At 40.9% G+C, this 15,558-nt stretch overlaps 1 protein-coding gene across 1 annotated transcript; it reads left to right on the top strand.

Annotated features, from left to right (window-relative positions):
* The first annotated feature begins 217 nt into the window (after positions 1-217).
* FBXO28 (F-box protein 28) lies at positions 218-14,979 on the top strand. The gene is made up of 5 exons (XM_066546226.1): positions 218-442; positions 6,197-6,306; positions 7,282-7,420; positions 9,828-10,023; positions 11,929-14,979. Exons 1-5 carry the CDS (start codon positions 230-232, stop codon positions 12,321-12,323), a joined length of 1,053 nt encoding a protein of 350 aa, XP_066402323.1. The 5' UTR covers positions 218-229; the 3' UTR covers positions 12,324-14,979.
* The last annotated feature ends 579 nt before the right edge of the window (positions 14,980-15,558 follow it).

Raw genomic sequence — 15,558 nt, 5'->3', positions numbered from 1 at the left:
CCTGCACCACGGACAAGAGTCGGACACCATGCCTCTGGCACCCGCCCGCCGGCGAACGGCTCCCCGGGCAGGGGCAGCCACCCGAGCCCTCGGGCACCGCAGCAGCGCTGGGGGTTCCATCTCCCTCACTCCCTGCGGGAATGCCGGGGCGGGCCCGCCGTGACGGCTGCGGAAGAGGCGTCACAGAGAGGCGGCGCCGTCCCCCCGCGGAGGAAGGACGGGCTGCAAGATGGCGGCGCCGGAGGAGCGGCTCGTGTCGGAGGGCGAAGGCGGCGCCCCGGGCTCGGCGCGGCTCTCCCCGGCCCCGCTGCCGGAGGCCGCCGAACCGCTGGCGCCCATGGAGCCGCCGCCTCAGAGCAACACGCTCATGGGGCTGCCCATCGTGGCTATCGAGAGCATCCTCAGCTTCCTGTCCTACGATGAGACGAGCCAGCTGCGCTTGGTAGGGGCCGCGGAGGGGAGGCGGCGGGGCGGGGGCCGCGGGGCTGCGGCCGGGACCGGGCTCAGCCCGCCTGGCCCGGGGCAGGGCGGCGGTGGCGGCGGCCCCGGTGCCCCCCGCCGGGCTGCTGCGCTCGCCGGGGAACGGGCTGAATGAGGTGGGGTGGGTGGGATGGGGCTTTATCCCTTCTCCGCTCTCCGTGTGCGCTGCCATACGCGCATTCCTAAAGCTCTTTATACCGTCTCTTAGTTCTTTCATTCCTTTCACGCTCTGTGAGAAAGCACCGAGCTGCTGGCGGCTCGTTTCTCCCAGTGACTGGTTGGGGTGGGTAGTCTATTGTGTCTCATATGTGTGTTTATTTTTGCTTATAGGGCTTAAGCCTACAAGTGTAGGAGGTGGTGAGCCTGCTGCTCCAAGAATCCTCCCCTATCTAGAAATGTGGGTCAAAAAAGAAGATGTTAAAAAAAAAAAAAAAAAAACAACAAAAAAACAAACCAAAAAACCCCTGCCTGCTTCTTCTAGTCTTAGTGGATGTGTAATTAATAGCATATAGTATCTGCACCTCTGAACTTGATAATGCCAAAAACCCCCACAGCTGTCAGTGAGGAGATCAATGTATATCAATATTTAACTGCCTGCATAAGGAGCCTGATGTAAACCATGTCGTATTATGATAAGCTGTTGTCTTACTGAATCTCTTATGAGGTTGTAAATGGAATAATAGTGAGGGAATTAATGCACAGCTTATGTAACTCTCAGTAAATGTGCATGCACTGTACCATTCCTATTTTAAGAACTCGATTAGTCTAAACTGGATAACATTACAAGTGTATTTCTGCAGGAAATTGGACTGCCTGTGTCCTGGATCAGCAACCTGAAGTGTTGCATCCTGACTGTAACTGTAAACTGAAAGCTCTTCAAGCAGAAAATCTGTTCTCATTTATATTGTTCCAAGCACACCAGTTCCTAAATATTTCTAGAGTGTGCTGTCAGCCCCTCAAGGCTTCAGCTTCTTCTGTGAGAGTAGGTAGTGGATCTGTAAAAAAGATGTGGTACTTGAGAAACACAGAATAGGCTGAGTTAGAAGTGAGCCACGAGGATCCCAAAAGTCCAGCTCCTGGCCCTGCACAGGACATCCCCAAGATCCCAGGTGGCACCTGCAGTTTGACCAGGGGGAAGGGAAGTAAATCACATGGTGTTTGGATATGCCACGTTTCAGGCTCAGAATTGCAGGCACAGCCTGTGGCTGCAGCTTTCCCTTGCATCTTATGAATGGTAGTGCCTGTGGGAGCTCTCACAACTCCACAGAAGGCTTTTTCTTTCTCCAGCTCTCAGTGTTTGTAATGCTCTGTTGGCAGTGAAGGTGAGAGCAGGAAAGGTAAGGATGTCAGGACTAAACCAGCTGTTTAACACTCACTGGCACTTAGGGAGTAAAATGTCACACGTTTATGCTCCCTTGTATAGCACCTCCAAGTTCCTTTTTCTAGAAGAGGACTGGCCCTTTCAGAACTTTTAGAAATATGCAAAACCAGACTTGATAAATACCAACTTTGAAACACATGTAGAACAATACTGGTGTAAAATGAAGGGAACTATTCAGTTGGTCTTTCCCTACTTTGAGTTTTTGAGTCAGTGACAGCCAAGAAAATTAATCTCCATCAAATTCCTAACTGTTCCCTTAAGCACATCAGAAGGCATTATGAGCATTCTCCTGAGAAGAAAGTAGCCTTTTGTTAACCAGCAGTAATGTAAAGAATCAAAGCCTTTCTGGTGTGAGCCCATAAGCTTGATCAGCTGGGTCTTTCAGGTGGCTGGTCAGAGCTGAATGTGTTCTTTTGGCAGACACTGGATGTTCTTCATAGCTCCAGGTGCTTTTGTCAGAGAATTAAGGAAGCCTTTAAAAATAGTAGTGCCCAGGCATAAATTCAGAAATTTCATTACTTTGGGATTTTTCAAGGTGGTGAGTAGCCTTTGGAAAGACCTGTGTGTTCCTGCTCTACGAGCTGCCTTGCACAAACAGTAAATTTTTGTTTTCTGTGAGGACTGACTTGAGCTGCTTATCAAAGATGAATGAGTGTATGTTATAAGTAGTATTGTGCTAAAGATACGTTGCAGGAGCACATTAATTGAATGACAGATATGAAATTGCTCAGGTCTCATGCATATTAGAAACATACCCAAAAGCGGCCTCATTACTCCTTAGAATGTGAGATTCCATGGGATGAAGCATCTTGAGGAAGGCAGGAACATCCAGGACATCAGTTGACCTAAACAAAGTTTGATCATACATGTTTAGACAAAAAACATGGATTCCCTAAAACCAATAATTTTGATGCATTTTCTGGATCCCAGCATGGAAGGAATGGATGTCTTAATGTGCTTTTTATTTTGGATCACCTTAGCTCAGTGATCCATAAAAAAAAAAAATCTCTGGATTGAACTAGGTTTGGATCTACAGTGTATACAAAACAGCAGACTGAGGAGTTGGCTGGGTGGGAGGACAGAGAGCACCAGAATGTTTTCAGATTGAAATGGAGATAGGAATGTGCATTGTTTATGTAGAGCATAATGAGGAGCATAATCTCAGGCGTAAGATCCAGAAGTCTTTTTCTGTCCTCAAAGGATGAGGTAAAGAACATTTCCTGCTTGTGATGATTGCCATCAGGCAAGGCAAGGCCGTGGGCCCCTCATTGTGCACAAAGCACTTGCTTTCCTGAGCATAATGCTGCTGTTCCTGGGGTCACTGTGTGAGAAAGCAGAAATGAAGCACCTACAGCTTAAGCAGTGAAGTAGATCCAAGGAGCAGAGACTAAACAATAGGTATTCAGAGAGCAGTCATGTCTGAAATGAGGGAAATCTTGAGTCCTCGAATTTTTGTTCAGACAAAGTGAATGAGAGGAAAAGCAGCAGCATTTTGCTTTCAGCCCTTTTGAGTATTTGCTTCATCTGCTTCCTCTGATGATTCCCGTGAGAGAAACACAGAGAACCCCAAGGATGCCAGTCTCTGAAGCTGTAATACTTTGGACAAGCCCACTGTGCATGCTGACAGGCAAGCTCACTATCTTCCAGCTTTTGAAGGCTCCTTTTACAGGGATATTTTTAGTGACTTGCAGAAGCTTTGAAATTTTTACCTCAGTGGGATAATAATGAAATTCTTAGATTCCAGTTTCTTTTTCAGTCACATGTCTGAGCTTGGAAAGGCACTTCCATTCAGGCTATTACTACAACAAGCATGTTAAAATCACACAGTCCACAACCTCCTTCCATGAATAGTCTGAGAAGGTTATCTTGGAATCTGACACACATCAGGACTACATAGATTCTGTAGCAAACTTGTGCTTGTTTCCTGCACAGCACAAGTAAGGACTGATAGCCTTTGGACAGGATGGCTTTAATATTCCCAGTCTATATTTACAGGCATTTCTATTTTAAGGTTTCTTGATGAAGTTATGAGCATTTTTCCACTTACTTTACCCTAAAAAAGGCATTTTACAGACCACGGTGTCAGTGTAATAAGAAAAATAACATATATTGAATCTAAATACTCCAGGATATTTTATATTTGTTTTGGAGTTGGTTACCTGGTAGTGAATCTTGGAAGAAATTAAACATGCTTTTTAAGGAAGTTAGATTGTGTCAGTGTGTTTACAAATGAAGTGGAAAATTAGTTTATAGGATCATAGGAAGCTGCTTTCACATAAAAGTCAGCGCATGAAGAAGCAACCTCTCCTTCTGCTTTTTAGATGGATTTGGAATACCTTTCTAACCCTGAAACTTGAACACAGGGTCTGGTTGGACTTGTCCTTTGAGGAAACACAGCCTCTTTCAGCTCTGTGACTAAAATAAGAAAATATTCACCAAAATTGTAAATACAAGGATAAGGAAATTCAATTTATGATCTGTTGAATATGTAATATCCAACTGTCTTGGACTGCTGTGGACGCCTAGAAGTGTAATGAAGCTACTCTGCATATGACTGTGCATAGAAGAGGTATATTGTTCCTTTAAATCCAGGTGCTCTGTGGTTTACCTGGTGAACTAGCTGAGAATTGCCAGATGATTGCTAACATAAGTTGCAAACAAACACTTTTGATTTCTGGTGATCCCGGAGTTTGGGTTCTAGACTGATTATTGCCTAAATATGGGTAATGTCGAGAAATTGGAGCAAATAATCCTTCCTGCTGTGCAGGGCAAGCAGAGGAGCGAGGCTCCAAGCCCGGTGCGGCGGGCTGCAGCTCCTGGGGGCCCCTCTGCCGGCAGATGTCACTGTGCGCGGGGTTGAAGCCCGCTCTGCCGCCTCCGAGCGCGGCCGGAGATGCTTCCTTGAGGAAGGCAGGAACATCCAGGACATCAGTTGACCTAATACAGTGACCGCAGAGCTGCCGCAGCCCTGTGCAGGTCCCGGTCCCTGCTGCAGGGATTCGGTGCCGTTGGAGCTGCGGGAAAGCTGCAAAGCCTTGACCCAAAAACCATTTAAACCCGTGCGCCCCTGGAGCTGCGAGCTCAGGGAAGAAGGAAGGATTTCCTCCTTCCTGTAGGAAGGGCCAGCATTTTTCCTTATACACAGGAGATGGTTTAACTGGATCATTGAGTGTGGGGCAGAGTGTGCTGAGGCTCTCCCTCTGCCGTTTGCCTGGCTGATCCTTTATTAAGCAGAAGGATGTAATACCGAGGAGCACAGACAGATCACAGCCACTGCTTAATGGGCTGTCTATACAGAGCTGTCTGAAAGTCACTTCTCACAGAACTTGGCAGAACTTCTTTCTTTTTATACAGAAGGCATTACACAAAGTAATTGCAGGTTTTACTGGGAGAGGTGAGAATCTTCTTCCTCAAGGTATAAACTTACACTCATCATTTCATAACTTTAAAGTCTATGTATGGGGGAAAAGAGTGTTTATTAAAAAAAAAACGAAAGTGTATTTATTGGCAAGTGGGGTCACAGTGGGAGCTGTGGACCTAAGTACCTAAAAAATCCCAACAAAATCAAAACTATTTCAAAGAACAGTTGGGTCACTAAGCTCTTGTATCTTCAGAATTGAATAGCAATTGCTTTAAACTTTTGTATGAGTTGGCTTTGTTCTGTAAGTGGTAACTTTGTGAAGGTTTAGCTTTAGCAGTTTATTGTATCTTCTGCAGCTCTTCATGTCCCTTCTTCCTAAATCTGTGCGGCAAAAAACCCCTGAGACTACTGGTGTCCAACAGCAAATAAAGGAATTCTTTAAACAGAGAAGACTTTCTTGTACAAAAAGGAGAATCTTGTTCCATGTGCAATGTTTTCCATGTGTTCTTAACTGTAATTGTGGTTGAGTTAAAAAGCCTTAAACACTGGAAGAAGACCACCGTGATTTCTTGTGTTTAAAGGTTTCTGGTTTTGAGACTACAAAATATTAATTTCATCTACCAGAATCACTGTGGAGACCATGCTGAAAGCCAGGCATGGGCATTTGCAGCTTCCATTAAAATCAGAGGAAATTGTGTTTGCTTCTAATAGGTGGCATTCAGCCCACTGTCTCTTGTTAGGCAAAATCAACAGATTTATTTGTGAGCTGTGTAAACATAGCTGCTCCTTTTTGGAGTATTCTGATCTTTGGTGGAGATGGAAATGCCTTAATCTCAACTGCAGTTTTTGCTTGTTGAAATGGAGCAAAAAACAGTAAGAGAATCTTTTGCTACCTGGCAAGTAGGGGTAAGATAATAGTAAAAGTGAGTTGTGGCCTTAATTGAGGCTTAAGATTTCTTTTTACTTAAATACAGGTTTGTAAGCGCATGGACTTGGTTTGCCAGAGAATGTTAAATCAGGGATTTCTGAAAGTGGAGAGATACCACAACTTGTGTCAAAAGCAAGTTAAAGCTCAACTTCCAAGGTATGTACCAGTTAAAACTGGAATTAAATTTAATTGTGTTCGATTCATTTAAGCAGATTATTGAAAAGGAATTCCTTTCTGGCTAATTCTCTTATATATCTTGAAAATTTGAGTCACATTTGCCTTTATTTAATTTATTTTTTCTAAAAGCAAAATCTTGAACCTAAGATTTAATTACATAATAGTGGTGTGAGAAGTGTGTCTGGTATTTCAAACAGAGAAGTCTGGGTTCTGTATTACTCAACACTTCTGGCAAATCAAACGAGGATTCCTGGGAATGATTAAATGCCATTCCTTTTCAAGAACAACCGCCTTCACTGATGATTTATCAAATACTCTGCTTAAAAAAAGGCAAGGTTTTCAACTGGCAAGGATTAAATGGGAGCAAAGAAGAGGGATTTGACATGTGAGCATTACTGGGAACTAGTTTCTCACTAAAGCCACGTCTTTCTTCCTCTTTCCACTGAATAAGAGCAGCTGCTGCTGTGTCCTATCAGATTTCCCAGCCAGAGGGAAGAAACTAAATGCTACTTAGCATAGGCATCCTTTATCGAAAAGGGTTTCTAGCTCAACCTAAACTTCACAGTAGTTCTTTACTATGTAAACTTCACTAGCAATATATTACATTTATTATTTAATTGCATTGAAGTACTGACCATATGAGTGAGTGGGATAAATACATTCCCTCTGACTCGGTGTCTGCTGCTGGTCAGTATTGCAGCCTTGTTCTTAAATAGTCCTCAATTACATACAAAATTTACTATACATAAGGTATAATAATTACTTAGAGAACAAATTTTGTCTAAGAAAATGTAGTGCGCTGTTACTAGCTGGGTCTCTATAGTATCTATTATTTCTGTGAAGACAAATGTTATTGGTTACAGGGTTTTAAGGGTGAAATTAACTTGACAAATGTTACAGTTGGATTTTTTAACTCCTTGTTAAATCAGTGTCACCTTGTGGTCTGTTTTCCAGACGGGAGTCAGAAAGGAGAAACCATTCATTAGCTCGCCATGCAGACATCCTCGCTGCTGTGGAAACGAGACTCTCTCTCCTAAATATGACTTTCATGAAGTATGTGGATTCCAATCTCTGTTGCTTCATACCTGGAAAGGTAAAATGCAGACTATATTATGGGAATATGCATCTGTGTTTAAAAAATAGGATTGTGTCACTTAACCTGGCACAGCTGGGGAAAATTTATATTGTGTGTGTGTGTGTGTGTATATATATATATATATATATAGATATATATAGATATATATAGATATAGATATATATATACACACTTGCAAATAAACCTACAAGCCAATACTCTGTCTTACCAGGCAGTCTGAAATGAATAAACCTGGCTGTATTTAAATGTTAATTATTTTAAATTAGATTTCTATTTGCCCTTAGAGTCTCTCTTGATTCTGATGTTTGACTTGTGGTATACTCATCTTCTACAACCTTTTAGAAAAAAACATGTGATCAGGCCATCTGAAGATGTAGTAATTTAGATTACACATAACACTAGGTACTCAGTCAATCATGATTTTATGCACCTTCTTAAGGGTTTGAGTACTTCAGGTTAATTGAATTAAGGTATTTAGTATGTCAAAACACTGTTCAGTATTACAGTGGATGGTATATTTTTGTACAGTAGGTGGAATTAATTTTAAATGTAAAGTGTGTTAAATGGGAACATTACTGAACAGTTCTGGTGTTGTAGAATACCAGCCCAGCATTAAATATAAATTATGCAGGCAAGATGTACATTTGAGATACCGATGTTTTATAAGCTGTGAAATCACCAGTGCACAGGGGAATTGACAAAATCAGGCTTAGAGGAAGACTGGTACAGCTGAGGGATTAAATGAGATCAGTGAACATTATCCTAATGCTCTATTCATTGATCTTCCATGTAAGGTTGGGATATGTTGATGTTACTTTTTGGTGAGCAGAGAACTGAATTGCAGTGAGATGAATGGAAAAGTTCTCTCCTGGATTCTGGGGAAGCATGCAGGCATTTATGCATACAGTGGTAGGATAAACTGTGGGCATGGAATGTATTCTTATCTTGAAGAAGTAACTATTTCTGTTACTCTTGATGACTTGGTATTCATTTTAAATTATATTCTTGTATGACTTTACATTATACTGCTATATATCATGTATTTTTAAAAATTTAATATAATGAAGTCAAATGAACTTAAGTCCCTGATACTTATGTGGTAAATGGGATACTTTAAAAAAATGTTGTGAAGAGTAGAGGGAAAGGCAGTACTCATCCTAGACCAGGGGTGTGCAGGAGTTGGGCAGGTGAGCTTGCTTTTCCTTGTGGGCACCAACTTGTAAGCACCTTGATTTTATTTTGATACAATTGCTAAAAAGTTGTAGGGTTTTTTTTTTTTTTAATTATTTACTTAGTGTGTGAGTTTGCTAGCACTGCTGCACTCTCAGCACAGTTACCAGTTCACCCATTAGTTAATATTTTGGTCAATCAGATTCAAGGCTTAGTGTTCACTTACAGTCTGAGGTTTCCCTCCCACCTGCTTTGCTGCCCTCAGGAAATGTCACCATAAAAGTGCCAGGAAGTGAATTTGTGTTAAAATATGCAAATCCTGGTTTGAGGTTCAGCATTCTGTGATAGCAGAGCACTGCTGCAAGGTTTTCTATTGAGGATGTTGTTGCTAACAGGATGTGAAGTGGATGAAATTAGAGCAGTCATTTATTTGTTGCTTGATGGGAAACTTAGGTCTTGTGTAGCTTTTGGGACTTTTTAGCTAAGCTTCCTTTATCAGAACAGAAGGTGCAACTGTATTACGAGGTCCTTATTATGTGTGTTCTTCAAACATTCTTAATCCTGTGTAAAATACCTGTACAGCTTTGGCTAAGAGACCAGCACTCCTATCTTGACCTGCCTCAGATTTTAATTCATAAATTAGTAAGACTCCCTTCATCCCTCTGTATCTCTCCTAACTAAAGGGCTTTGCTTTCCAAGCTGTCGAGAGTTTTGCTCTCTGTCAATAGTGAATTGATGTTTTGTAAATGAATATAGTTTGGACTTAATCTGACTTTGCAATGTTTTGTGTGTATGGAAGTGGACTCAAGTAAATATTTACAGCTCTTCAGGCTGACATAATGCTAATTCTTGCTACTCCAATTCTGTTTCATGACTGGCAGGGGTAGTGACTGCTCTGCTTTAGGGCTTCTTGCTTCAGGTTCTCCTGAAGGAAATGATCATGCTTTGCTGAATATAGATTATATAACTTGCAAGCCAACTATGCCTGTACTTCAAATTTCACCTAATGAGCATTATTTCATGACTTTGAAGAGAGATGTTGTGATAGATTAAATGAATAGCTTCTCTGATATATCATGAGCAACACTTCAAAAAGCTCATCTGCAACTAAAACACACAGTGGTGTGCAGCTGTTATGTGGTTAAAAAAACCCCTAAATATGCCAGAATTCCTAGAACAAACTGAAATAATCTTGCCTTTATCAGAAAATCCTAATTCTTCTTAAATGTTTTAGGTAATAGATGAAATTTATCGAGTGCTAAGATATGTAAACTCTACAAGAGCTCCTCAGAGAGCTCATGAAGTTCTTCAAGAACTAAGGGACATTTCCTCCATGGCTATGGAATATTTTGATGAGAAGATTGTTCCAATACTGAAAAGAAAGATGCCTGGGTCAGATGTATCGGGACGTCTAATAGGAACTGCCCCAGGTATTAATTCCAACGTATAGTTAAGTTTTATTTAGTTGTTCTTTAAAACAATCACAGCACTGTATGTTTTCTAAGCTCCCTCCCTTAAATGGGAGCTTTATTACATAAATATTGATGATACTTGTTTCTTAAGAATGCTAACTGAAATTCATTTGCTTTGAAAGTTAAGGAGCCTTTGTACTACTAAAAGAACAGTCACTTGAATGTATGTTAGAATTATGCATAGTGTGTATTCATTAAACAAATGCTTTTGTGCCACCAATGAATGAGACTTTATCGCTGCATTTGGTTGAAATTTGGCACATGAGATGACAACTCGCTGCCTTTTATTTTTAGGACAAGCTGCAAATGAATTTGCCTAAGCTGTAGTAGTACATAGAGGGCTGGAATGGGCTTTTTTTACTTTGCTGGGGGTACTGTTTTATGCACTAACAAGCAAAATAGTTACAGGTAATAGTGAAAAGGCAATTAAAATAACAGTCTATAAATAAGCCATTAAACTGGTCCTTCGAATATTCTGTCAGACTTTCCAGAACTTTTGTGAACTAAACTCCAAGGTAGTTGCCTCTTGGCTGAATTTATCCTAATGGTAAAAGGCAAAAGATTGGTAAAATTGTAGAATTTTCCTTATACAGGATGTGTTCCCATTTTAGGAAGTGTGAAATTTAACTTTCTAGAAGGATAACTTAGTAAAAATTAGGGAGGAAAAATACATCTTAAGTAAAAACAATAGGCCTAACTGCAGATGCTTTTGTTTCTTGTATGTCCTGTCCATCCTTTTAGCCATAAGTGTATATGCCACCTTTAGTATATCCTGCTAGTTGTACTTCAATTTTTATAAATTTTATATAAATTTTAATTTTAAGATTATAGTCCTGCTAGTTGTACTTTAATTTTTAAAATTATATATGGGTTTAACTTTTTTCTAATTATATGTGTTAGTATATACTGAGCCCCTCAGCTGAGGAAGTATTGCCCAAACCCACAGTTGATACCAATCAGCTTTTCAAGGCCAAGGCTTTGTGGTGCATAAAATGCCTCTCTCTTGTTGAGGGAAGGGCAGCACCTCTCCAATAGCAACCCCTTAGTGTCCCATAATGGTAGCTGTGCTGCCATCCTGATGGAAAAAAAGGAGGAAAAGGAGGATGACTGTTCCAGACTCTTCTGTCTGTAGAACACTTAAAGTTGCACGTTAATTGCACAGCGTTGCTAGAAGAGTATAATGACAGAAAAAGTGATAGATACCTTTTATGGCAGAAAAAGTGAAAGAAATTATACAGTAGCTGTTAGTCTCCTTGATTTGCAGGAACTTTATTAGAATCAACAGTTCCAAGCTCAGATTCCAGTATGGTTTTAGTGCTTAGGAGGAGTGATTCTAAAGAAGCATGGAAAATAAATTCCTTTCTTCTAAAATGTAAGTTATACCAAAATACCTTGTTAAGTTCCAAATTACAATTTTTTAGAACTTTAGCTGCAGCTAAGACAGCAGAATTTTGCTGTTCTAATGAAAGATATTTATTCAGTCTTAACTATTCCATATTAAGTAATTTTTTTGGTGGGATTTTGTCTTAACATCTGTGACACTAAGTCTAGATGACAACACAATAGTTGTACACAGTTTTTGATGCAGAAAAAGGAGGGGGGCTTATGTACAGGAAATGAATTATGAATTTTTTTCCTGACTACTGAAAAGCTGTAAGTATTTTAAATGAAACTGGTTGTGCTCTGAGATTACCACATGTTTTTGTTAGATACTTACGTGACTGTAAATCTGTTTGCCTGTTCAGATAACTCGCAGTGGGTGCTCAGATTCACGTGTGGGGAGTAGGGATAAGCAAAATATTAACACTGGGGTGCCATTTCTACCTGTAAGTCGCAGAGTATTAATCACAGTTGTCTCTGAAGTTCCAGGGCCTTCTGCAGCGCTGACAACAATGCAGCTGTTCTCCAAGCAGAGCCCTTCCAGGCAGGAAGTCACCAAGCTGCAGCAGCAGGTGAAAGCCAACGGCACGGGCCTGACGGCGCTGAAGCGGGAGATCTCGGAGCTGCGCCTCAAAGTGCAGGAGCAGCAGAAGCAGCTCCAGGATCAAGACCAGAAACTGCTTGAGCAGACCCAAATCATTGGGGAACAGAACGCCCGCTTGGCCGAGCTGGAGCGCAAGCTGCGGGAGGTGATGGAGAGCACAGTAGGGAATTCTTCAGGTTCCGGCTCAAACGAACAATCTCCCAGGAAAAGGAGGAAGGCGGTGGATTCCACAGACTGTCCTAGGAAATCTAAACGCCTTCGGAACAGAAAATAACTGGGGAGGAGACGGCGCCTTCAGGAGGATACACTGCTCTAGTAGCCCGAGCAGGCCTGCTTGTTTGGATACTGTGACCAGCTTCATGGTGTCACTTAGGCTGCTGGCTCTTCAAAACACCACTTAGACTTGAACAGTGATTTTCTTTCATTGACTTTTCCCCTGCTTTCTATATGGGTGGGCCTAATGCACAGAGTCTTTAAGATTTGCAATAGCTACATACTAACCAGACCTGCTCTGTTATGTTTTGAAGGGTTAACCTTTTTTTCCGTGCAGATGTGTTTTAAAGTAAACTTATTTGTGTTTATGCATATGTTCACATGAAATCTTAAATAAATTGTCTTAACTGACTAAATGGTTAAGAGTAAAAACAGATGTCCTGTTCACTTGAAGGAAAGATCCGCTTTTAAAACCTTGTTTTTGAGAACTTGACCTTTTTTGTTACAAGTGACCTTGTCTGGAATGTCTGAAAAGTAGTTAATACTTTTTGGGGTTCTCTGTAACGAGTAAAACTGACTTCTTAAGCTACAGTATTGGCTATATATTTTTGTAAACTTCCACGGAAGGGCCTTCTATCCAGTCTTCACATGCACACACCCTGGTTCTAGGTCTTGGGAGCCATATTCTACATTTGCATGGATAGATGCATGTACAGCTTAGTCAGCCTGCCAAAAGCACTTGCCTGAAACTGTTCCAAACTCTGGGAGAGAGCACAGAGACCTGTCAAGCAATTCCTTTGTTCCTCAGCCATAAGTCAGTCTCTGCTTTCAGCACAGAGCGTTTGTGCCCGGGCTGTGTGGCTGCCCCTCGCCCCGCCTGGAGGGCAGGGATCTGCTGTTAGCCAAAGCTGGAGAGTGGAGAGGCTGCCTGGGCATCCCTTGGCTCGTGGGCCAACACCGAGCACCTGCGAACTGTCCCCGGAGTCACCACGCTCTGGGGACATCACTGGAGTGAAATGCTGTATTATGGTAAAACTTCAGCTATTCTGTGTGTCTGTGTTGGGGTTGGGGTGGAAATTTCTCTGTAACACTGATGACAATATTCTAAGCTTTCCTTATCCTAAAAGGTAAATCACTTCAGACAGAGCTTTAATTTCTTTTGCACTTCTGTTTTGAGCTTGTAACTGGAAAAGCATGTCTTGCACTGTTCAGTCTCTCTGGTCACTTTAACCACCTCAGAGTTGTGTACAGTGATTATTCCCCCCCTGCCATCTGTATATTTTTGGAATCTTATACAAATACCATTGTCTTTGGTTTTGTTTTAATGTACTAAACTATGTAGCTTTATAATTTGACTTTTGTTTTCTTTTTTCAACCAGCTGCTGCTTTGTCTTTAGGTGGTTCTGAATTCAACTTGGTATGGCACTGAAAATGCAAATGCTGCATTTTGTAGCTGTTCACAATCTTGATATTCCTGCTGTGGGTTAAAGTGCAAGTTCATTTTGTATGGCTGTCAGCATAAGCTAGTGGCTGTATTTAAAGCACCAAACAAATCAGAAGTTGTCTGGTCAGGTATTATATAATTGTGGCAAACTGACGTTTTTCCTGAAACTTCAGCTACAATTTTTACTTCTAAAACACAGTAGCTCATACCAGAAGTAACATTACAAATGTCTAATATTTGACAGACATTCAGCTTTCAAATAAACTTCTCGAGTAGTTTAAGTCCTTTCCAAAAAAAAAAAGGGCATTTTTCTTAATAATCAAGGAAATTATAGAAGGCTGTCTGAGAGCAGACTTAAACTGTTGAAGGAGCATTTGCTTTTACTGGTTTATACAGCTCAGAATGTTTTTTACAGGTAACTCTGTCTTGGAGATGGATACCTGCTATTCAGCTTAAAAATACTGGCATATACCTTAACTTTTAAAATACAATTTGGAGTCAAAGGGTCAGCATGATAGCTAGAATTACTGTGTGATACAAATTCATTGAATGGTTATTTGTGATAAAAAATTCCTGTAATGGACTAATTACCAGCTACTTGTGGTTAAATGCTTCCAAACAAATATAAATTTGTGACTTTCATTTAATGAAGGGGTTTATTCATACATTTTGAATATTTTTCACTTCAGTTTCTCTATTAATTTCTAGAATATGCAGACAATTTCCCCCTCCCCACCATCCCAGTGTACAAATCGTTTCAGGTTTAGTCCAGAGTAGCATTTCTGGATGTGTTGGGGAATCTCTGGCTGTTCCTAAACTGAGCTGGAAAACAACAGCCAGTTGTTATGGGAAGTGTTCACTGGGAATTGTGCCAGCTTGGACCCTTCAGCTTAAGGAAGTATCATGTGCTCCAGGATTGCAGGTGCATCCTGCTCCTCCATGTGCTGACATTTTTCATTCCAGTGAAATGGAATGAGGCCCATGAAACTGAAGGGATAGAGGGGATGGTTACAAGAAATTCCACAATAAAGATACACCAGTGGTTTTTATTTCACATCCCAGAGAAGGAAACATCAGATGGTTCTTGGTTGGAATGTACACCAGAAAAATATGGGAAATAAAAACAGAATGAAGTAATTGTTCAGACAAAACAGCTGGAACATTAATTTCTGACACCTTATTGTCCCTTGTTAAATAAAAAGGATGAATTTTGCAATATATGAGCAAGCTGATGAATCACCTGAAGTAAAACTATATCTCTTGTCACTCTCAATGTATGTGCACGTTTATGTGAGTTGGTGTATCAGCCTCGAAGCAGTGTTGGTAGTGATTAGTGATTGTATCATCTGTTCAAGGGAGAGCCTTGAAACAGGAGACTGAGATGCAGTTTGCAAAATTACATGAGAAATTGATTTATTTCCATCCACTGTTCAATTTTAGTACTTGTGTCAAGGGCTGAAAGAAAGGTCAGAGCTGTCAGGGAAAGCAATTTTAAGTGTCTTATATCTGATTTCTTAAAATAACTTAAAACTACCGAGGCCAGCTTTGCTGCTTTTCTAAAAATAGCACTTGCTTAGAAACTTAGCACTTGCTTAGAAAAATAGCACTTGCTTTTTGTTTCATATTAAGGTTGGGGATTTTTAATATGAATTTGTGTACCTAGTGAACATGGTGAAAATAAGATCAAAAGATACCACGGTGGAACTTTTTTTGAGGGAAAAGCTGTTTGTGACAAGGTCTTGCTTCCCAAACTGAACAGCTTCTGTGTAACTACAGTATGTAAGGACCCTCCCAACCTTGGGCTAATGGAAGTGCCGAAGGAAGGAAGAGTACCTGCAAACTTCACAGATTA

Source organism: Molothrus aeneus, chromosome 3, assembly GCF_037042795.1.
Source record: "Molothrus aeneus isolate 106 chromosome 3, BPBGC_Maene_1.0, whole genome shotgun sequence".
Lineage (NCBI taxonomy): Eukaryota > Metazoa > Chordata > Aves > Passeriformes > Icteridae > Molothrus > Molothrus aeneus.
This window is presented reverse-complemented; position numbering and strand designations above follow the sequence as displayed.

Bases quoted from the DNA above. Each gene is read 5' to 3' on its own strand.
- FBXO28 (XM_066546226.1), top strand. From the start codon at position 230: ATGGCGGCGCCGGAGGAGCGGCTCGTGTCGGAGGGCGAAGGCGGCGCC. The intron at 6,307-7,281 runs GTATGTACCAGT...TCTGTTTTCCAG, and splicing joins GTTAAAGCTCAACTTCCAAG to ACGGGAGTCAGAAAGGAGAA. The intron at 10,024-11,928 runs GTATTAATTCCA...TTGTCTCTGAAG, and splicing joins TCTAATAGGAACTGCCCCAG to TTCCAGGGCCTTCTGCAGCG.